This window comes from Lolium perenne, chromosome 4 (assembly GCF_019359855.2).
Source record: "Lolium perenne isolate Kyuss_39 chromosome 4, Kyuss_2.0, whole genome shotgun sequence".
NCBI lineage: Eukaryota > Viridiplantae > Streptophyta > Magnoliopsida > Poales > Poaceae > Lolium > Lolium perenne.
In genome coordinates this window covers 378,725,380-378,747,956 of record NC_067247.2, presented here as the reverse complement: position 1 = coordinate 378,747,956, position 22,577 = coordinate 378,725,380, and the positions used below count along the sequence as shown (strand labels likewise).

General features: G+C 45.4%; 2 protein-coding genes across 2 annotated transcripts; one reads left to right on the top strand and one right to left on the bottom strand.

Annotated features, from left to right (window-relative positions):
* The first annotated feature begins 18,285 nt into the window (after nt 1-18,285).
* Nucleotides 18,286-19,902, top strand: LOC127297191 (expansin-like A1). Its single transcript, XM_051327486.2, has 4 exons — nt 18,286-18,445; nt 18,569-18,863; nt 19,071-19,203; nt 19,318-19,902. Exons 1-4 carry the CDS (start codon nt 18,313-18,315, stop codon nt 19,564-19,566), a joined length of 810 nt encoding a protein of 269 aa, XP_051183446.1. The 5' UTR covers nt 18,286-18,312; the 3' UTR covers nt 19,567-19,902.
* A 1,815-nt stretch (nt 19,903-21,717) lies between these two features.
* LOC127348077 (uncharacterized mitochondrial protein AtMg00820-like) lies at nt 21,718-22,305 on the bottom strand. The gene is made up of 2 exons (XM_051374178.1): nt 22,161-22,305; nt 21,718-22,097 (listed from the first exon to the last, which is right to left on the bottom strand). The coding sequence occupies exons 1-2, from the start codon at nt 22,303-22,305 to the stop codon at nt 21,718-21,720; spliced, it is 525 nt and encodes a 174-aa protein (XP_051230138.1).
* Nucleotides 22,306-22,577: the final 272 nt, after the last annotated feature.

Below are 22,577 nucleotides of genomic sequence, written 5' to 3'. Positions count from 1 at the left end.
AAACCATGCAAAAGCTCATAAACTTGAATATAGACTATAGCAATATGGTGGAGAAGTGCATTGTGGTGTGAGACACTCTAAAGGCATGAGGACTTTACAAACCCTAACCCTAACCCTAAGTTTTCTCAACATTCCTCAATATGTGGCAATGGGAGAGGGAAGGCAAGAAGGAGAGGGGATAGAAGGGAGATTTACCCGATGACATTGTCCTTGATTGCCCAAGTGAGCAAGAAGAACACGTGAAGAGGGCTTGAGGGCCAAATCCCCAAGATCTCCTAAACGAGCTTGAGAAGGACCAAATCCTTCGGTGAAGAAGCTTGAGAGACCCCGATCTACGGTTGGGTGAAGTGTGGGGAGGAACTAGTGGTGGAAAGGGCCTAGGCTGTGGTGGAGATGGTTGGGCGCCGGCCATGGAGGTTGGAGATTGGGGAACAATGGGGAAGATGACCCCAAGGGGTATCCCTTCCCCAATATATAGTAGGCGCACGACCGGTCAGGCATCCGGTCAGACCGGGCTGGTGACCGGCTGACCCGGCCCAGAACCCGGTTGCCGCCCGGTCAACCGGACCATCCGGTCAGGGACCCGGTCCAGCCGGGCCAGGAACCGGCTGGCCCAGAATTATCTAATTTTGCCTCGTTTTTGCCCCTATGCTTTGTGTAAATGAGTGTGAGTGCTCAAATGATGACATGTACATATAGATAGATAGATGATGATGAGATGAGCATAGACAATGGGTTGGAAACACAAAGTTCTCTAGGCATACCCATTGGAGAGAAAATCCAAACAAGATGTGAATAGCAACAATGGGCATGATTCGAAGTGTATATTAAGAATCATAAGTCGTTTTGGAAATGATGCTCGCAATAAGATCATTGAGCCTTATATAGTCAAATCAATTTGTAATGAAGGCTCAATGAGGGGCGGGGGATTACTCCCCCTATGTGAAAGCACAAATGTCATGTGACCGCGAAGAGACATGCTTGGGTCCATATAATGACATTGGGTCTATTTATGTTGCACACATAGGTATGCATCATACCAAGACATGGTAAGATGACTATCCCCATATGTGCTATGCCTCTAAGCTAGATAGCAAGATAAATGCAAGAATATAGTGCAAGAAGTTAATCAATCCAAGTTTTTAGGATCAAGAATACCAAGTTCTCCTCTCAAGTTAACAAAGCGGGCTTCATCCAAAGGCTTAGTGAAAATATCCGCCAATTGGTAGGTTGTTCCCACATGAGTGAGATCAATATCCTTATTGGCAACATGATCACGTAGGAAGTGATGGCGAATGTCAATATGTTTGGTGCGACAATGTTGAACCGGGTTATTGGCGATCTTTATTGCACTTTCATTGTCACAAAGAAGAGGCACTGTACCAAGAGACACACCATAGTCTTTCAAGGTTTGCTTCATCCATAACAATTGAGTGCAACAAGATGCCGCGGATATGTATTCGGCTTCGGCGGTGGATAGGGCGGTGGAGTTTTGTTTCTTGGATGACCAACTCACCAATGACCGGCCAATAAATTGGCAAGCCCCGGAGGTAGACTTCCGATCAACCTTATCACCGGCCCAATCGGAATCCGAATAGCCAATGAGTTCAAAGGTTGACCCCTTTGGATACCATAGCCCGAGAGTAGGAGTGAGAACAAGGTATCTTAGTATCCGTTTGACCGCCACTAAATGGCTCTCCTTGGGAGCGGATTGAAAACGAGCACACATCCCTACACTTAGCATGATATCCGGCCTAGAGGCACAAAGGTAGAGCAAGGATCCTATCATGGAGCGGTATACCTTTATGTCCACATCCTTCTCACCGTCACATGAACCAAGTTGCCCCTTTACGGGCATGGGTGTCTTCATTGGACTCGCATTGGTCATGTTGAATTTCTTGAGCATGTCCTTCACATACTTTTCTTGAGAGATGAAGGTGCCTTTTGCAAGTTGCCTCACTTGGAAGCCTAGAAAGAACTTCAACTCTCCCATCATGGACATCTCAAATTTCCTAGTCATCAATAGCTCAAAAGCTTTGTTATGATTGGGGTTAGTTCCACCAAAGATAATATCATCAACATATATTTGACATATAAAGAGGCCACCCCCTTTAACCCGCTTGGTGAAAAGGGTGGAATCGACCGTACCCATGCAAAACTCATCATGTAGTAAGAAATCCCTAAGGAACTCATACCAAGCACGTGGAGCTTGCTTGAGACCGTAGAGTGCCTTATGGAGTAAATACACGTGGTTGGGTCGGCATGGATCTTCGAAACCCGGGGGTTGAGCCACATATGCGGTTTCTTTTAGGGGACCATTCAAAAATGCACTTTTCACATCCATTTGATATAATTTGAAATTGTGGAAAGATGCAAATGCAAGCAAAAGACGAATAGCTTCAAGACGGGCTACCGGCGCAAAGGTATCCTCAAAATCCATACCTTCTATTTGGGCAAACCCTTGCGCCACTAACCTTGCTTTGTTTCATATAACAATGCCATTCTCATCTTGCTTGTTCTTGAATACCCATTTGGTCCCAATGACATTGATGCGATGATCCTTGGGTCTCTCAACTAGAGACCATACTTCATTACGAGTGAAACACTCCAATTCTTCTTGCATGGCAATTACCCAATCCGGATCGACCAAGGCTTCATGTACCTTAAGTGGTTCAAAACTAGACACAAAAGCATGATGTTGACAATAAGTGATAAGTAATGCATGGTGTCTACGAGTTACCACTCCTCTTGAGATGCTCCCAAGGACTTGATCCACTTTCATGTCACTTGCCCTTGTAGCGGCCTTGATCTTCCGAACGGTTCCTTCATGATCAATGAATTCATCTCTTGCTAGTACTTGATCATGAGGGACCACTTGAGCTTGATCATGAGTTGAGGATGTTTTGTGATCGTCATCATGATCTTGCTCCATGGAATGAGGATCTTCTTCTTGTTCTTCGGATTGAGACTCATCTTGAGTAGAGGATGGTTCTTGAGTTGCACTTGATGGTTCGGCTTGAGTTGAACTAGGCTCCACTTGTGGCGTGCTTGAAACATCTACTCCATCATCTTGATCATCATTATGAACCTCCATGGGCCGGATGTGTCCAATGCCCATATGCTTGATGGCACTAGATGGATCATCATCATTACCTGCAACACATGGAACAACTTGCTCCACTTGGGAGCCATTATCCTCCAAGAACACCACGTCACAAGATACTTCAATGGTCCCGGAGGACCGGTTGTAGTATCTATAGGCGTGAGAGTTCTCCGCATATCCAACAAATATACCCTCTATGGTTCTAGTTTCAAATTTACCGAGCTTTCCTTTGTTGTTCTTAACAAGGCATTTGCATCCAAAGACACGAATATACATGACATTAGGCTTGTTACCGGTAAGGAGCTCGTATGGGGTTTTGTTGTGGAGGGGACGGAGGAAGAGCCGGTTGGAGTAGTGGACGGCCGTAGAGATGGCTTCTCCCCAAAAGTTGTGGGGTGAGTTGAATTCACTCAACATGGTTCTTGCCATCTCAATGATAGTCCGGTTCTTACTTTCAACAACACCGTTTTGTTGAGGAGTGTATGGCGCCGAAAACTCATGCTTGATGCCCTCATCATCAACAAACTCTTGCATAGTGTAGTTCTTGAACTCGGTGCCATTGTCGGTCCTAATTGCCTTGATCTCGGATTCATACATACGTTGAGCTTTCTTGGCGAAGGAGATGAACTCTCTATGGGTCTCGTCCTTAGACTTAAGGAGAAAGACCCAAGAGTATCTTGAGTAATCATCAACAATGACAAGTCCATACTTGCTCCCACCAAGAGTATCATAATGTGATGGCCCAAAGAGGTCCAAATGAAGGAGCTCCAAAGGCCTAGATGTGGTAACAATACTCTTGATGGGATGCTTCTTCTTGAGTTGCTTTCCGGCTACACATGCACTACAAACACGATCTTTCTCAAAAGAAACGCCGGTTAGTCCCACAATATGCTCACCCTTTAGGAGTTGTTTAAGATTCCTCATGTTAACATGACCAAGGCGGCGATGCCACAACCATCCTTCGTCATGTTTAGCCGCCATTAGACATGTGGAGAAGGAGGGGCTCTCTTTCGAGAGGTCAACCACGTAAAGGTTGTTCTCCACATATCCAACAAGGACCAATTTGAGATTGCCACTCCTAAAGACTTGCACATAATATTTAGTGAAATATGAATTGTACCCGGCATCGGCAAGATGATATATAGAAAGTAAGTTATAGCCAAGGTGTTCAACAAGCATAACCATCTCAAGGCACAAGTCCTTAGAGATTGCTACCTTGCCATACCCAAGTACCTTTCCCTTTGAGTTGACACCAAAGGTAATGCTTGACTTCTTGTTGATATCTTCAATGAATTGATCAAGCACACCTTTTCCTCCGGTCATATGATTGGTGCATCCACTATCAAACACCCATTTTGGACCACCGGAGGAATACCCCTACAAAATCAAGTAGAGGATTTAGGAACCCATCGATTAATGGGTTCCTTTGCAATGGCAACAATATCTTTTGGTACCCAAATTGAGTACTCTCTATAAGCATAGCCATTAGGAGGGCCAACATAGTTAGCATAGACATCACCATAATAATCAACAAATAATGCATAGTGATCGTTTGGCCCCGTGCGGTCACCACTAGTGGCTTTGCCCTTTGAGGCTTTGCCATTGTTAGTGACCTTCTTGTTCTTATCTTGAGCGGGTTTCTCCTTCTTGTAGTTGTTCTTTTAGTGGGACTTGGGAGCATATCCAAGTCCATACTTTTGATTGTTTGACCTTTGCTTACTCAAGAGGTCATCCAATCTCATCTTGTTCTTGGCGGTGGTGAACTTTGCAAGTTCCTTTGTTAGCCTAACATTTTCCTCAAGAATAGATGCTTGCTCACAAGAAGATTCATTAGGATGATAGTCAAGACCATATTTGGTCACCAAGGACTCAAGATATGCATTGGTCTCAACATGCAAAGAAAGTTCCTCTTGTAAACGAATATGTTCCTCAACAAGTTTAGCATGCTCACTAGTAAAGGAAATGGAGGAACAAGCAAGCTTTTCAACATCAATGGGATCCTTCATTGATCCAAGAGCCCTTTTGTAGGATTCTTGAAGTAGATCATGGTTCTCTCCAAGTTTCTTGAGCTCATCCTTGACAAGCTTGTTATCTCTTTCAAGGTGGTCAAGATCCCTAGTGAGAGAAGCATGAGCAACTTCAAGTTCCTCCTTTGAGGCATTGAGCTCTTGGGTCAATAATTGAGCCCTATCAATAGTTTCTAGGTCCTTAACTTTATCAAGTTCATAAGTTTCAATTTGTTGCTTAAGGCCTTGAGATATGCACCTTTCGGTTTTTAGCTCTTGTCTTAGGAGATTGAATCTCCGTTCCTTCTCATTCAATTGATATTCTAATTCCTCAATGGACTCATCCTTTTCTTTGAGTGAGTCCATCAAGAAATCAAACTTGACAAGAGCTTCACCACGAAGGGTGCATCTAACATCATAGAGTTCCTTAAGCACAATTAATTCTTCTTGATCTTCGTTTTCATCATCAAGAACACTAGATAGGGAAGGTGGAGGTTCCATTACCTTGGTTTCCCTTGCCATAAGACAAGAGCCAATGATTGGAGAGGAGGGAGAGTCATCGGAGTCATCATCTTGAGTTGTTCTTGCCATGAAGGAAGAGCCAACATCATTCTCCGTGGAGTAATCTTTGGAGTAGTCATATGTGAAGAGTGACCCGGGCTTAGAGAAAGCTAAACCGGCCACTCCGGCCTCCTCCTCATCTTCCTCTTCTTCATCGGACAAGTACTCGGCCCCAACAAAAGCTCTTCCCTTGTTCTTCTTGTACCGATCGTTGATTGGGTTCGGCTTCAATCTTGGCTTGACCCCTTTGATGAACTTTGGCTTGTCTACCCTTTTCTCATAAGGGCACTCATTTGCAAAGTGGTTATCTTCATCACAATTGTAGCAAGTTCTCTTCTTCTTCTTGTCATTGAGGAGCATTGGGAACTTTGCCTTGTACTTCTTGGCAAAGAAAGCAAAGTCGGTAGCAATGTCACTAGTTGAAGTCATCTCTTCATCTTCTTCAATTTCATAGTCTTCTTTGCTTCCATGGTCGGCTCTAGCTTTGAGAGCAAGGTTGTGTGACGCTTCATGGTTGTGTGAGGCTTCATCAACACGGTTCATTGCCTTGAGCCTCTTTCCGGCTTTGGCCATGCTTTCATTGGCGGCCACATAGGAGACTAGATCATCGGAGTTGAGATCGGCACTCTTGGTCATGATTTGCAAGTTGAGTGCAAGGTTGGTGTCTTCTTGTTTGACGGCAATCATAGCAATGACCTTGGATTTTATGAAGGCTTCGTTCATCTCGAAGCCGTCATTGTACTTCTCAGCACCAAGTCCCTTGACCCTTACTTTCAGAGCACCAAGCCTAGCATAGGCATCGGATACGGATTCTCCATCTCGAATCATGAACTGGTGGGCCTCTTGCTTTGCGGTCTCATAAAGAGCTGATTGGATCAAATCGGTTCCCTCTTGGAGTACTGCGATCCGATCCCACAACTCTTTAGCGGAGACAATGTCATCGACTTGATCAAGAAGCTTGCGGTTGATGCCACTTCTAATCTTGTCACGTGCGGATGCATTGAGTTGACAGTTGTAGAACTCGGTGGAGGTCAACCGAGTAGGATCTTGTGGCTCCCGATGTCCATGAACAATGAGCTCCCATAGCTCCACACTGCAGCTGCGAATATGAGATTCCATAGCAGATTTCCAATGTGGAAAGTGAGTTCCATCATAATGGGGAACGGTCCCACTATGGTTTATATGAGGCATGGGTGAAGTGTTTTTGGGATAGTCATGGTTAACATCATGGTAGGTTTCCTTAGAGGCCGAAGCCCCACTAGGAGTTCCACCCGCGGTTAGGTTCTTAAGCATGGCAGTCATTTCTGTCATTTGGTTTTGTAACTCATCCTCCTTTTTCTTCTTCTCGGCATCATATGCCAAGAATCTAGATTTCATCTCTTTAACCGAAAGGTTAGAGTCGTCATCTAGACCCTCGAAGAGTTTATCCATCTCACTCTTAAGGCGGTGAAGCCCTTAATAAGAGTCCAGGCTCTGATACCAATTGAAAGTATAGAGATGGTAAACCTAGAGGGGGGGTGAATAGGTTTCTACAGATTTTAATTCTTTCTTTGCAATATTAGGCTTTGCGGAATATAAAGGTGAGCCTAATGCAAACTAGGTGAGGCAACCTATATGAGGATACAACTAACTCAAGCACGAAGGCTCTCACAGGCAGTTAAATCACAAGTAAGGAGTTCGGTTTAGAGATAACGGATAGCACGCGGAGACGAGGATGTATTCCCGTGTTCCCTTGCTTTGCAACAAGGTACGTCACGTTTGGAGGAGTGGAGGTCCCACGAAGGATTCCCCGCGCCACGAAGGCTCACCCTATTCTCCGGAGCCTATCCCACGAAGGAATAGCTCACTCACTTGTGGTAGACTTTGAGGTAGCCTCCAAACCTTCACAATCTTGCCCGGAGCAAATCCACAGCCCGGATGCTTCCGGACTCCTCTTGCCCACCTAGGGTTTCCAAGGAACCCTAGGAAGCAAGCTTCTCAATGAATACAAGGGGGAATGAGATTTGGCTTGGTAGAACGGTAGATCGGGTCCTCCTCTAACGATTCCCCGGAGGGATTTGAGTTTGAGTGGAGGAGGAGGGAGATCTGAGACTTTTGGTGTTTCTAGCAATGGAGTAAGAGAGAGAGAGCTCAAGAACAGCTTGTAGTGTAGTGCCTAACCCTTCCAAGGTAGAAGAAGGGGTATTTATAGTGTTCTTCAAAATCTGGCCGTTGCCACTTGCCACCTCAGCATTTTTCCTCGACAAACCTGGTCGACCGGGCCACAGACCGGACAGCCCGGTCCAGAGGCCGGTCAGACCGGATCAGTGACCGGAGCTTCTTTGCGTTGTCCTGGCGCCTCTCCGGTTGGTGGCCGGTTGTCGCTCGGTTGCCGCCCGGTCGACCGGACGGAGCGCCGGACCCGCTAATACGTCTCCGACGTATCGATAATTTCTTATGTTCCATGCCACATTATTGATGTTATCTACATGTTTTATGCACACTTTATGTCATATTCGTGCATTTTCTGGAACTAACCTATTAACAAGATGCCGAAGTGCCGATTCTTTGTTTTACTGCTGTTTTTGGTTTCAGAAATCCTAGTAAGGAAATATTCTCGGAATTGGACGAAATCAACGCCCAGGGGCCTATTTTTCCACGAAGCTTCCAGAAGTCCGAAGACAAAACGAAGAGGGGCCACGAGGCAGCCAGAGCATAGGGCGGCGCGGCCCCTGCCCTGGCCGCGCCGGCCTATGGTCTGGGCCCCTCGCGCCTCCTCTTGACCTACCCTTCCGCCTACTTAAAGCCTCCGTGACGAAACCCCCAGTACCGAGAGCCACGATACGGAAAACCTTCCAGAGACGCCGCCAACGCCGATCCCATCTCGGGGGATCCAGGAGATCGCCTCCGGCACCCTGCTGGAGAGGGGAATCATCTCCCGGAGGACTCTACGCCGCCATGGTCGCCTCCGGTGTGATGAGTGAGTAGTCTACCCCTGGACTATGGGTCCATAGCAGTAGCTAGATGGTTGTCTTCTCCCCATTGTGCTATCATTGTCGGATCTTGTGAGCTGCCTAACATGATCAAGATCATCTATCTGTAATTCTATATGTTGCATTTGTTGGGATCCGATGAATAGAGAATACTTGTTATGTTGATTATCAAAGTTATATCTACGTGTTGTTTATGATCTTGCATGCTTTCCGTTACTAGTAGATGCTCTGGCCAAGTAGATGCTTGTAACTCCAAGAGGGAGTACTTATGCTCGATAGTGGGTTCATGCCTGCATTGACACAGGACGGATGAGAAAGTTCTAAGGTTGTGTTGTGCTTTGTTGCCACTAGGGATAAAACATTGATGCTATGTCTAAGGATGTAGTTGTTGATTACATTACGCACCATACTTAATGCAATTGTCTGTTGCTTTGCAACTTAATACCGGAGGGGTTCGGATGATAACTTTGAAGGTGGACTTTTTAGGCATAGATGCAGTTGGATGACGGTCTATGTACTTTGTCGTAATGCCCAATTAAATCTCACTATAATCATCATGATATGTATGTGCATGGTCATGCTCTCTTTATTTGTCAATTGCCCAACTGTAATTTGTTCACCCAACATGCTGTTTGTCTTATGGGGGAGACACCTCTAGTGAACTGTGGACCCCGGTCCAATTCTCTTTACTGAAATACAATCTACTGCAATACTTGTTCTACTGTTTTCTGCAAACAATCATCTTCCACACAATACGGTTAATCCTTTGTTACGACAAGCCGGTGAGATTGACAACCTCACTGTTTCGTTGGGGCAAAGTACTTTGGTTGTGTTGTGCAGGTTCCACGTTGGCGCCGGAATTCCAGGTGTTGCGCCGCACTACATCCCGCCGCCATCAACCTTCAACGTGCTTCTTGACTCCTACTGGTTCGATAAACCTTGGTTTCTTACTGAGGGAAACTTGCTGCTGTACGCATCACACCTTCCACTTGGGGTTCCCAACGAGCATGTGCTTTACGCGTCATCAAGCTAAATTTCTGGCGCCGTTGCCGGGGAGATCAAGACACACTGCAAGGGGAGTCTCCACTTCTCAATCTCTTTACTTTGTTTTTGTCTTGCTTAGTTTTATTTACTACTTTGTTTGCTGCACTAAATCAAAATACAAAAAAATTAGTTGCTAGTTTTACTTTATTTGCTATCTTGTTTGCTATATCAAAAACACAAAAAAATTAGTTACTTGTTTTACTTTACTTAATATCATGCATGTTTTTATTCCTCTAGTTTGGCATAATGGACAAGAATGATCTTCTTATTCTATTTCCTGATTTAAAACATGGATTGTTTGATGCGAAAATTAAAAAACCTATGGAATCTTATTTGCATGCTGGTAGTAATATTAGTATGAACGCTTTGAACACCATTGTTGATAATAATATAGAAAGTTCTAAGCTTGGGGAAGCTGGTTTTCATGATCTTTTTATTCCCCCAAGTATTGAGGAGAAAATTTACTTTGATGATACTTTGCCTCCTATTTATGATAATGATATTGGTCTTTTAGTACCGTCTGTTATGGAGGATAAATTTGATTATGATTACAATATGCCTCCTATATTTGATGTTGAGAATAATAATGATAGCTACTTTGTTGAATTTGCTCCCACTACAACTAATAAAATTGATTATGCCTATGAGGAGAGTAATAATTTTATGCATGAGACTCATGATAAGAATGCTTTATGTGATAGTTATATTGTTGAGTTTGCTCATGATGCTACTGAAAGTTATTATGAGAGAGGAAAATATGGTTGTAGAAATTTTCATGTTACTAAAACACCTCTCTATGTGCTGAAATTTTTGAAACTACACTTGTTCTATCTTCCTGATCTTGTCACTTTGCTTTTCATGAATTTATTTGTGTACAAGATTCCTTTTCATAGGAAGCATGTTAGGCTTAAATTGTTTTGAATTTGCCTCTTGATGCTCTCTTTTGCTTCAAATACTATTTCTTGCGAGTGCATCATTAAAACTGCTGAACCCATCTTAATGGCTATAAAGAAAGAACTTCTTGGGAGATAACCCATGAGTTATTTTGCTACAGTACTTTATTTTATATTTGTGTCTTGGAAGTTGTTTACTACTGTAGCAACCTCTTCTTATCTTAGTTTTGTGTTTTGTTGTGCCAAGTTAAGCCGTTGATAGAAAAGTAAGTACTAGATTTGGATTACTGCGCAGTTCCAGATTTCTTTGCTGTCACGAATCTGGGTCCACCTCCCTGTAGGTAACTCAGAAAATTAAGCCAATTTACGTGAGTGATCCTCAGATATGTACGCAACTTTCATTCAATTTGAGCATTTTCATTTGAGCAAGTCTGGTGCCATTTTAAAATTCGTCAATACGAACTGTTCTGTTTTGACAGATTCTGCCTTTTATTTCGCATTGCCTCTTTTGCTATGTTGGATGAATTTCTTTGATCCACTAATGTCCAGTAGCATTATGCAATGTCCAGAAGTGTTAAGAATGATTGTGTCACCTCTGAATATGTTAATTTTTATTGTGCACTAACCCTCTAATGAGTTGTTTCGAGTTTGGTGTGGAGGAAGTTTTCAAGGATCAAGAGAGGAGTATGATGCAACATGATCAAGGAGAGTGAAAGCTCTAAGCTTGGGGATGCCCCGGTGGTTCACCCCTGCATATATTAAGAAGACTCAAGCGTCTAAGCTTGGGGATGCCCAAGGCATCCCCTTCTTCATCGACAACATTATCAGGTTCCTCCCCTGAAACTATATTTTTATTCCATCACATCTTATGTGCTTTTTCTTGGAGCGTCGGTTTGTTTTTGTTTTTGTTTTGTTTGAATAAAATGGATCCTAGCATTCACTTTATGGGAGAGAGACACGCTCCGCTGTAGCATATGGACAAGTATGTCCTTGGTTTCTACTCATAGTATTCATGGCGAAGTTTCTCCTTCGTTAAATTGTTATATGGTTGGAATTGGAAAATGATACATGTAGTAATTGCTATTAATGTCTTGGGTAATGTGATACTTGGCAATTGTTGTGCTCATGATTAAGCTCTTGCATCATATGCTTTGCACCTATTAATGAAGAAATACATAGAGCATGCTTACAATTTGGTTTGCATATTTGGCTTCTCTAAGGTCTAGATAATTTCTAGTATTGAGTTTGAACAACAAGGAAGACGGTGTAGAGTCTTATAATGTTTTCAATATGTCTTTTATGTGAGTTTTGCTGCACCAGTTCATCCTTGTGTTTGTTTCAAATAATCCTTGCTAGCCTAAACCTTGTATCGAGAGGGAATACTTCTCATGCATCCAAAATACTTGAGCCAACCACTATGCCATTTGTGTCCACCATACCTACCTACTACATGGTATTTTCCGCCATTCCAAAGTAAATTGCTTGAGTGCTACCTTTAAAATTCCATCATTCACCTTTGCAATATATAGCTCATGGGACAAATAGCTTAAAAACTATTGTGTTATTGAATATGTAATTATGCACTTTATCTCTTATTAAGTTGCTTGTTGTGCGATAACCATGTTCACTGGGGACGCCATCAACTATTCATTGTTGAATTTCATGTGAGTTGCTATGCATGTCCGTCTTGTCTGAAGTAAGAGAGATCTACCACCTTATGGTTAAGCATGCATAATGTTAGAGAAGAACATTGGGCCGCTAACTAAAGCCATGATCCATGGTGGAAGTTTCAGTTTTGGACATATATCCTCAATCTCAAATGAGAAAATTATTAATTGTTGTTACATGCTTATGCATAAAAGAGGAGTCCATTATCTGTTGTCTATGTTGTCCCGGTATGGATGTCTAAGTTGAAGAATAATCAATAGCGAGAAATCCAATGCGAGCTTTCTCCTTAGACCTTTGTACAGGCGGCATAGAGGTACCCCTTTGTGACACTTGGTAAAAACATGTGCATTGTGATGATCCGGTAGTCCAAGCTAATTAGGACAAGGTGCGGGCACTATTAGTACACTATGCATGAGGCTTGCAACTTATAAGATATAATTTACATGATGCATATGCTTTATTACTACCGTTGACAAAATTGTTTCATGTTTTCAAAATCAAAGCTCTAGCACAAATATAGCAATCGATGCTTTTCCTCTATGGAGGATCATTCTTTTACTTTCAATGTTGAGTCAGTTCACCTATTTCTCTCCACCTCAAAGAAGCAAACACTTGTGTGAACTGTGCATTGATTCCTACATACTTGCTTATTGCACTTATTATATTACTCTATGTTGACAATATCCATGAGATATACATGTTACAAGTTGAAAGCAACCGCTGAAACTTAATCTTCTTTTGTGTTGCTTCAATGCCTTTACTTTGAATTATTGCTTTATGAGTTAACTCTTATGCAAGACTTAATTGATGCTTGTCTTGAAGTGCTATTCATGAAAAGTCTTTGCTTTATGATTCACTTGTTTACTCATGTCATAAACATTGTTTTGATCGCTGCATTCACTACATATGCTTTACAAATAGTATGATCAAGATTATGATGGCATGTCACTCCAAAAATTATCTGTGTTATCGTTTTACCTGCTCGGGACGAGCAGAACTAAGCTTGGGGATGCTGATACGTCTCCGACGTATCGATAATTTCTTATGTTCCATGCCACATTATTGATGTTATCTACATGTTTTATGCACACTTTATGTCATATTCGTGCATTTTACGGAACTAACCTATTAACAAGATGCCGAAGTGCCGATTCTTTGTTTTCTGCTGTTTTTGGTTTCAGTAAATCCTAGTAAGGAAATATTCTCGGAATTGGACGAAATCAACGTCCGGGGGCCTATTTTTCCACGAAGCTTCCGGAAGTCCGAAGACGAACGAAGAGGGGCCACGAGGCAGCGAGCATAGGGCGGCGCGGCCCCGCCCTGGCCGCGCCGACCTATGGTCTGGGCCCTCGCGCCGCCTCTTGACCTACCCTTCCGCCTACTTAAAGCCTCCGTGACGAAACCCCCGGTGCGAGAGCCACGATACGGAAAACCTTCCGGAGACGCCGCCAACGCCGATCCCATCTCGGGGATCCGGGAGATCGCCTCCGGCACCTGCCGGAGAGGGGAATCATCTCCCGGAGGACTCTACGCCGCCATGGTCGCCTCCGGTGTGATGAGTGAGTAGTCTACCCCTGGACTATGGGTCCATAGCAGTAGCTAGATGGTTGTCTTCTCCCCATTGTGCTATCATTGTCGGATCTTGTGAGCTGCCTAACATGATCAAGAGCATCTATCTGTAATTCTATATGTTGCGTTTGTTGGGATCCGATGAATAGAGAATACTTGTTATGTTGATTATCAAAGTTATATCTACGTGTTGTTTATGATCTTGCATGCTTTCCGTTACTAGTAGATGCTCTGGCCAAGTAGATGCTTGTAACTCCAAGAGGGAGTACTTATGCTCGATAGTGGGTTCATGCCTGCATTGACACACAGGACGATGTGAGAAAGTTCTAAGGTTGTGTTGTGCTGTTGCCACTAGGGATAAAACATTGATGCTATGTCTAAGGATGTAGTTGTTGATTACATTACGCACCATACTTAATGCAATTGTCTGTTGCTTTGCAACTTAATACGGAGGGGTTCGGATGATAACTTTGAAGGTGGACTTTTTAGGCATAGATGCAGTTGGATGACGGTCTATGTACTTTGTCGTAATGCCCAATTAAATCTCACTATAATCATCATGATATGTATGTGCATGGTCATGCTCTCTTTATTTGTCAATTGCCCAACTGTAATTTGTTCACCCAACATGATGTTTGTCTTATGGGAGAGACACCTCTAGTGAACTGTGGACCCCGGTCCAATTCTCTTTACTGAAATACAATCTACTGCAATACTTGTTCTACTGTTTTCTGCAAACAATCATCTTCCACACAATACGGTTAATCCTTTGTTACAGCAAGCCGGTGAGATTGACAACCTCACTGTTTCGTTGGGGCAAAGTACTTTGGTTGTGTTGTGCAGGTTCCACGTTGGCGCCGGAATCCCTGGTGTTGCGCCGCACTACATCCCGCCGCCATCAACCTTCAACGTGCTTCTTGACTCCTACTGGTTCGATAAACCTTGGTTTCTTACTGAGGGAAACTTGCTGCTGTACGCATCACACCTTCCACTTGGGGTTCCCAACGAGCATGTGCTTTACGCGTCATCACCCGCCGGTCGAGATCCCGGTTGACCGGGCGCAAACCGGATCTGCTGGCTCCTCCTTTGGAGCCCGGTTGCCGCCCGGTTGACCGGCCACCACGCCGGACTGGCCGGTTGCTGGCCCGGTTGGACCGGGCAGGTGACCGGATTTCTCCTGTAACCCCTTTTTGATTGTTGTTGAAATGGGGGGGTCTCCTTTAGCCTTCTTGTTCCTTTGATACACCATTTACGCCTCATTGCCTAATACCTGAGATTATACTTATAAACATATTAGGCCAAATACTTTAGCACGGTGTCATCGTTACCAAAATAATGGATAAGGGTGAAATACCCTTACATCCTTGAAGAATCTCCACAACTTAATTGGAGTCCCCAAGAACACCACTAAGATGCCACAAAGGCCTTGCCCTTGAAGATTCTCCACAACTTAATTGGAGTCCCCAAGAACACCACAAAGATGCCACAAAGGCCTAGAATCCGTCTAGGGTTCCAAGAACCCAAGAGTAACAACCTTCTTGTTTTCACCACCACGAATCACCGTGGAGAACTCAAACCGATGCACCAAATGCAATGGCAAGAACACCACAAAGATGCTCAAGTCCTTCTCTCTCAAATTCCAACAAAGCTACAAAAGCTATTGGGGGAATAAGAGAGGAAGAACAAAATAAGAGGAGGAACACCAAATTTCTCCAAGATCTAGATCTAGTGGATTCCCCTCACAAAGAGAGGGATTTGATTGGTAGGAATGTAGATCTAGATCTCCTCTTCCTTTTCCCTCAAAAAGATTCAAAAAGCATAGGAGGAATAGAGGGAAAGGGAAGCTCTCAAGGTCAACAATGGTGGAGAGCACAAAGGGGAAGAGGTAGCTGCCCAAAGAGGAAGAAGGGGGGCATAAATACCCCCTCCCATCGAAATATGACCGTTTGGGTGTGCTCAGGCCGGATTTTCCGGGCCGGATATTTACAAAATATCCGGGCCCCAAAAAACGGCTAAGGACATGAGAAAACTGCTCTCAGCAAGGGGGCCGGACATTTGGCCGGATATTTGGCCGGATTTTCCCAAAAACCGGATATTTCGGGGGGGGCCGGATTATCCGCCCCAAACTTGGGCCGGAATATCCGCCCCCCCAGCTGGCGCGAAACATCAAACTGAAACGAGCATAACTTTAGCATCCGGACTCCGATTTTGATGATCTTGGGCTTGTTTTAAAGCTAGGAACAAGCTCTACAAGATCATGCAGGGAACCATCATAGTACAACAAGGGAGGATAGCAACAAATGATGAAAGGTTTGACCTATCTAAAAAAGACATATCGGTAATACCTCCAATCTCGAAAGTGCAACAAGTAGCCCGTGCAAAAACCATTCTTGATGAAATAGAGCTTGTCATGAGAATAAATACAAGCTCTAAATCATCACAGGATAAGATCCAAATAACAACCAAGAAAGATGATGAACCAAACTCGAAAACGCAATAAGTGATCTATGCGAAATCCGTTTTCGATGAACTAGAGCTTGTCATGAGAATAAGCACAAGATCTAAAACATCACATGGATAAGGTCCAAATAACAACCAAGAAAGATGATGCAAGGATGCAAAGGTTTGAGCTCTCTCCGAACGATACGATTGAGTTACTCACTCGAGAGCCCTCTTGATAGTACGGCAACTAAACTATAAACCGGTCTCCAACTACACTATGAGACCGGTGAGAAACAAACCCTATCAAGAGCAAACCTTATACTTGCGCATTCCACTTGAGCTCGATGACGACGATCTTGACCTCAACAAGATGGAACGCCTTTCTTGCTTGTGCTTGCTTGACGAAGTCTTGTGGATTGCTCCCCCATAATCCACCATGGGAGAGCTTCTTCTTCGGCGCATCTTCACATAACCATGACCACCATGTGGATTGCTCCCCCACAATCCACCATGGGAGAGCTTCTTCTTCGGCGCATCTTCATATATCCATGATCACCATATGGATGGCAAGACTCAAGCAAAGGATCTCTTCGAGATGGCTCATCTTGAACTTGCACTTCATTTCTTCATTCCTCATCATGTTGATGCCTTGAAGTAACTTGAGGGCTCACTTCATCTTCATCTTCAAGACATACTTAACACTTGATATCCTTCATCAATTTCTTCTTATTGCAACCTTGAAGCCAACATATGGTTCAAGAATTGCCTATGGACAACTCCTACAAATATAACTCAATGCAAACATTAGTCCATAGGGATTGTCATTAATTACCAAAACCACACATGGGGGCTCCATGCACTTTCAATATCGTGGTACCGTTTAATGTCAAACCTCCTACCGAACTGGTATCGTGTATCTCGTTGTCCTCGTGTTTCGCTTAAGAAAACATTTCAATATATGGAAGCACAAGCCACTTAAGATTAGACCTGGCCATGGGCAGCCCGGCCCGAAAAACTCGGGCCTAGGCTGGAAAATGTTGGCCCGACAACCGTGCCAGGCTGGGTCTGGGCAGCCCAAAAACGTCAATTTACACTACGGCCCGGTCCGTGGTCCGACGGGCTTGGTGGGTATTAGGTCGGGCCGGACTGGACTTGGGCCTGTTTTTTCAACGTCGGGCTTTCCTCGGCTCGGCCCGGCCCAACACATGCCAGGTATACTTAAGATAGATCATACATGCAAAAATGGTGAGAGCTATAGCATGTATGCATGAGGCGCTGAATGTACGGGACATGGATAGCGACCGCATCCGATTTACCTCCAAATCTCCGAGAGCCACCCATGCCTAGCCGATACAGAGAGACAGGGCCATGGGAATGGGCGGATGAGGATCACGTTTGATTCTCCGGCGCAAGCAGCCAAACATGGCCGCTTCGACGCAGTAATCTTCTTCTCGGAAGCCCGGACCCGTCTTTCCGCGCCGGCCGCGTCGCGCCGTGCACACAGCGCACGGTGGCATGGCAATGCCATTCCTTATCTTTCTCTTCCATTTTTTTACGTCCGATTCCTTGCACCGCCACCAGGTAGAGGGTGTAGCCCCGGCCGGCCACCCCACCGGCCAGGCGGTGGCATCGGCATCCGCCTTGTTGCGGAGCCGATTTCACGGTGTAGAGCTCCTCCTATTCACCGGCCCTCTCGTCGACATGTACGGCTGGTTCGCGCGTATTCTCCGGTCACCGTCCATCTGTATCATCCTCTACACACTCCCCCTCGAGCTACCACCATCTCTGGTACTGCCACCAATCATTCTGTATACACGTGTACTACAGTAATATACAGTTACGACGTCTTGTAGGTAGTGAGCGTGCTTGGCTTGAGGCGTGCAAGTGTGCGTTCGTGTGAACCCACTCTGTTTTTGCGTGAGCTCTAGTGCAGAGGATATGGGTCGTGCCCTGGTGCTGGTGGTGGTGTATATAAGCAGTCGTCAGGCACAAGGATCGTCTTCCTCTCTCAGCTTCTCTCAACTTCAAGCAACGCGCAAGAAAAGAAAACCAAGATGGCTGTCTCTGTCCTCTCTTCCTCCATTCTCCTGCTCCCGCTCCTCTGCCTCCTCTCGCTCGCCTCCGCCTGCGACCGCTGCGTGCGCCACTCCAAAGCCGCCTACTACACCTCCTCCCTCACCCTCGCCGGTACGCGCGCGTTCATCGGCCTGCTCTGTTTCATGTCTCTACCTACCTACCAGTCCGCGCGAGTTGCAGAGCGTGTGTTTGATTCTGACTGCTGGGTTTGTGTTGTGTGCCTGTTGATTGCAGCCGGTTCGTGCGGGTACGGCACGGCGGCCGCGTCCCTCAACGGCGGCCTGCTCGCCGCGGCGGGCCCGGCGCTGTACCGCGGGGGCGTCGGCTGCGGCGCCTGCTTCCAGGTACGGTGCAAGGACAAGAAGCTCTGCAACGCCGCCGGCGCCAGGGTCGTCGTCACCGACCGCGCCAGGACCAAGTCGAACCGCACGGACCTCGTGCTCAGCAGCCCGGCGTTCGCCGCCATGGCCCGCCCCGGCGTGACCAAGCGGCTCGCCAGGCTCCGCGCCGTCGACGTCGAGTACAAGAGGTAAAGTAAAAATCCCTTCTTCTCCATTTTTTCACCAACCCTTCTTTCACCTTCGGCCGCTGTAAGGAAGAAAAAAGTGCAAATAGTCGCCGCAGAACGTGCCATGCCAAGTACAGGACACGATTTGTATTTAGGGAGGGGTAGCTGCTCCTAGGACTTGGACTTGGAAAATCTAGGCTCAAATTCGTCGGCGCTGCGCATGTGCAGGGTGCCGTGCGAGCACGAGGGGAAGAACCTCGCGGTGAGGGTGGAGGACACCAGCCGCGCGCCCAACGAGCTCGCCGTCAGGTTCCTCTACCAGGGCGGCCAGACCGACATCGTCGCCGTCGACGTCGCGCAGGTAAACAGAAGCAACACCCATCTTCCTCCCATAAATCGATCAATTTGCAGACTCGCTCTCTGACATATTGACTGTATCCGTGCTTGTTTCTGAATCTAATTCGTGATGATTCAGGTCGGTTCGTCGAACTGGAAGTTCATGACACGCGACCACGGCCCGGCGTGGAGCACGAGCATGGCGCCGCCGGGGCCGCTGCAGTTCAGGATCGTCGTCACCGGCGGGTACGACGGGAAGTGGGTGTGGGCCGATAAGGAGGTTCTCCCTCGCCGGTGGCGCGCCGGCGAGGTCTACGACACCGGGGTACAGATCACGGACATCGCGCAAGAAGGCTGCTTTCCTTGCGACACGCAGGAGTGGAGGTGAAAGTGAGAGCCCAGTAAACAAACTTGTGCAACGAGCCAAAGAAGAAGCTGCCTCCTCGTTTTGGCTGGGGTTTGAGCAGAGATTAGTTTACTGACACGTAGGGTCCTGAATCCTGACCCCTCGGCAACTTCTGCTGCTGAATTTTTCCCTCTTCTTTTGCGTTTTGATGTTTCCCCGACTCTTCTGTACTGTACATATACATGAGCTGATGACGTGAGGAAAAGTAATTAGTAGCATAGCATCCCCGTGGCTAAAGATGTTATAGCGAGGATCTAGCTTCGCCTGCTTGAACACATCTGAATATCTGCTACTCTGACGACGGCTAAAGTTAGCGTAAACGGCTCCATGCTGCCGTGTGCTCTGTCGACGAAATGCTTTGCTCGAAAGCTATGGTTTGATGTGCCGCGCCGAAGTCAGTTGTGCCCAATCCTTGGGGCTCCTTTGATTAATCTGTGTAGAAATTATGCAGGATTTAGATCTTATATGAAAATTTCTATACATGTTGTTTGATTCATATGATATATACAATAGTAAATAATCCAATAGTAATATTGTAGCCTAAATTCTGTAAGAAAAAAAATATTAGGTCATGATTCGTGAAAAAAATCTTTTAATACAATTAAACACACTCCATATTCTCATAGAATTCAATTAGACAGGACATCCCAATCCTATGATTTTCATATTTCAATACTATTCATGTGCTATGAATCAAAGAGCCCTTAACCTCCAGCTTCAGCTCACTTAAGGCCAATATTGTACTTCCATATAGCTCAGTTGCATCACATCAATGAACCCATCAGCACACTGTATGCTAGTGCTTGTATTTGCTTATATATTTGTTCCTTAGTTGTGTCGAGGTTATGCGGGAACGATGCCCTCTCCCTGGGCTCGGTTACGTGTTTATATAGGTGTGGAATAGCCCCACACGTGGCAATACAGAGGGGGTATAATACCGGGTAGAGTACTACTCTATACCGGTATTATACAAGGATATTACATACACTAACACCCCCCTTTAATCTGAACCTCGGGAGAGGTTAAGATTACGCCTAAACTTAGCAAGATCATTGACAGCTAAAACTTTAGTGAACCCATCGGCAACTTGGTCTTTAGTAGAGATGAACCGAATGTCAAGTAACATGTCAGCCACACGCTCTCTGACGAAATGATGATCAATCTCAATATGTTTGGTGCGAGCATGAAAGATGGGATTTGCAGATAAATATGTAGCACCCAAGTTATCACACCAGAGACAGGGACGTTCTTTGAGAGAAACACCCAACTCGCGAACAAGTGCCTCAATCCATATTAATTCAGCAGTAGCATTGCCAGTGATTTGTACTCTCCTTCTGTGCTAGAGCGAGAAACTGTTGCTTGTTTGCGAGCACTCCAAGATATCAGATTCGGCCCAAAGAAAATGGCAAAGCCACCAGTGGAGCGCCGATCATCCAGGTCTCCTGCCCAATCAGCATCAAAAAAAGCACTAAGAAGGGTGGAAGATGACCTGTGAAATGTGAGACCAAGCTGAAGAGTGCCTTGAATATAACGAAGTATCCTTTTAACAGCTGTCCAATGAGAAGTAGTGGGAGCATGTAGATACTGACAGACTTTATTGACTGAAAAAGAAATATCTGGGCGAGTCAATGTAAGATATTGCAAAGCACCAACAATACTGCGATAATTTGTAGTATCCTCACGACCAAGAGGATCACCATCCTGTAAAGAAAGCTTATCAGCCGTAGAAAGAGGCGTGGGGCACGTGGAACAATGTTGCAGCCCAACTTTATGAATCAAATCAGAGGCATATGTGCCTTGTGTCAACAGAAGACCATTAGGCCGTTTGTGAACTTCTATACCAAGAAAGTAGTGAAGGCCACCAAGGTCTTTGATAGCAAACTGAGTATTTAACTTGAGAAGTAGATTCTTGGTAGCCAAATCAGAGGAACTGGCCACAATGATGTCATCCACATATATTAAGAGAAGCATGGTGATACCTGGCTTATGAAGCAGGAAAAGGGACGTGTCAGCCTTTGATGGAACTCAATCGTGAATACCATGCGCGAGGTGCTTGTTTAAGACCATACAGAGACTTGTCAAGTTTGCAAATATAATGCGGAAAGCGAGGATCAGTAAACCCTGGAGGTTGTTTCATATACAGTTCTTCCTCCAGAACACCATGTAAAAACGCGTTCTTGATATCCAACTGACGGAGACTCCAGCCTTAGAGACAGCTAGAGCAAGAACAAGTCTAATAGTGGCAGCCTTAACAACTGGACTAAATGTATCCTCATAGTCAATACCATACCGTTGTTTGAAGCCTTTTGCAACCAATCGAGCTTTGTATCTATCAACTGTACCATCACCATGCTTCTTTATGCGATATACCCACTTGTAATCAATTAAATTTTTGTTCTTGCTAGGAGGCACAAGATGCCACGTGCTGTTAGCCATGAGAGCACCAAACTCCTCACTCATGGCCTGTTGCCATTTGACATCAGCAAGAGCTTCTTTGAGATTACTAGGTTCACCTGTGGAAGTAAAAAGACCATATCGAATAGTGCCATCATTATATATTTTGGGCTTCTTTATACCTTGTTGCAGCCGAGTAAGTGGTCGAGGAGGTTGTGCTGAATCACCCATGACTATAGTACCATTGTCAGGCTGAGAAGATGCGGGTGCAGGTGATGGGGTGACCGTAGCAGCAGGAGACTCAGGTGCAGAAGGTGGGGTAGCCATAGCGTTTTCAGCCAGAGAGCTATTGGCCGAAGCGGGAGTCAGAGCTCCGCGCGCGCGCGAGCTGACCGCGCGATCTGGGGAACTGGAGCTGCCGGGAGGCGTGGCGGACGCGGACGGGGGAACCGCGCCAGAGGTCGCCGGCTGCGGATCCGAGGACGATGCAGGAGACCCCGGCAATGATTGCCCTAGGGATTGCAGCAGATCTTCCTCGTCTGCAACAAAAAATTCGTCGTTTTCTGCATGTGAGTCAGGACTTGATATTTCATGCGTAG

Coding starts and splice junctions, on each gene's coding strand:
- LOC127348077 (XM_051374178.1), bottom strand. CDS start 22,305: ATGGCTACCCCACCTTCTGCACCTGAGTCTCCTGCTGCTACGGTCACC. Junction 22,098..22,160: donor ACTTACTCGGCTGCAACAAG/GTATAAAGAAGC, acceptor TTACTTCCACAG/GTGAACCTAGTAATCTCAAA.
- LOC127297191 (XM_051327486.2), top strand. CDS start 18,313: ATGGCTGTCTCTGTCCTCTCTTCCTCCATTCTCCTGCTCCCGCTCCTC. Junction 18,446..18,568: donor CTCCTCCCTCACCCTCGCCG/GTACGCGCGCGT, acceptor TGTTGATTGCAG/CCGGTTCGTGCGGGTACGGC. Junction 18,864..19,070: donor GTCGACGTCGAGTACAAGAG/GTAAAGTAAAAA, acceptor GCGCATGTGCAG/GGTGCCGTGCGAGCACGAGG.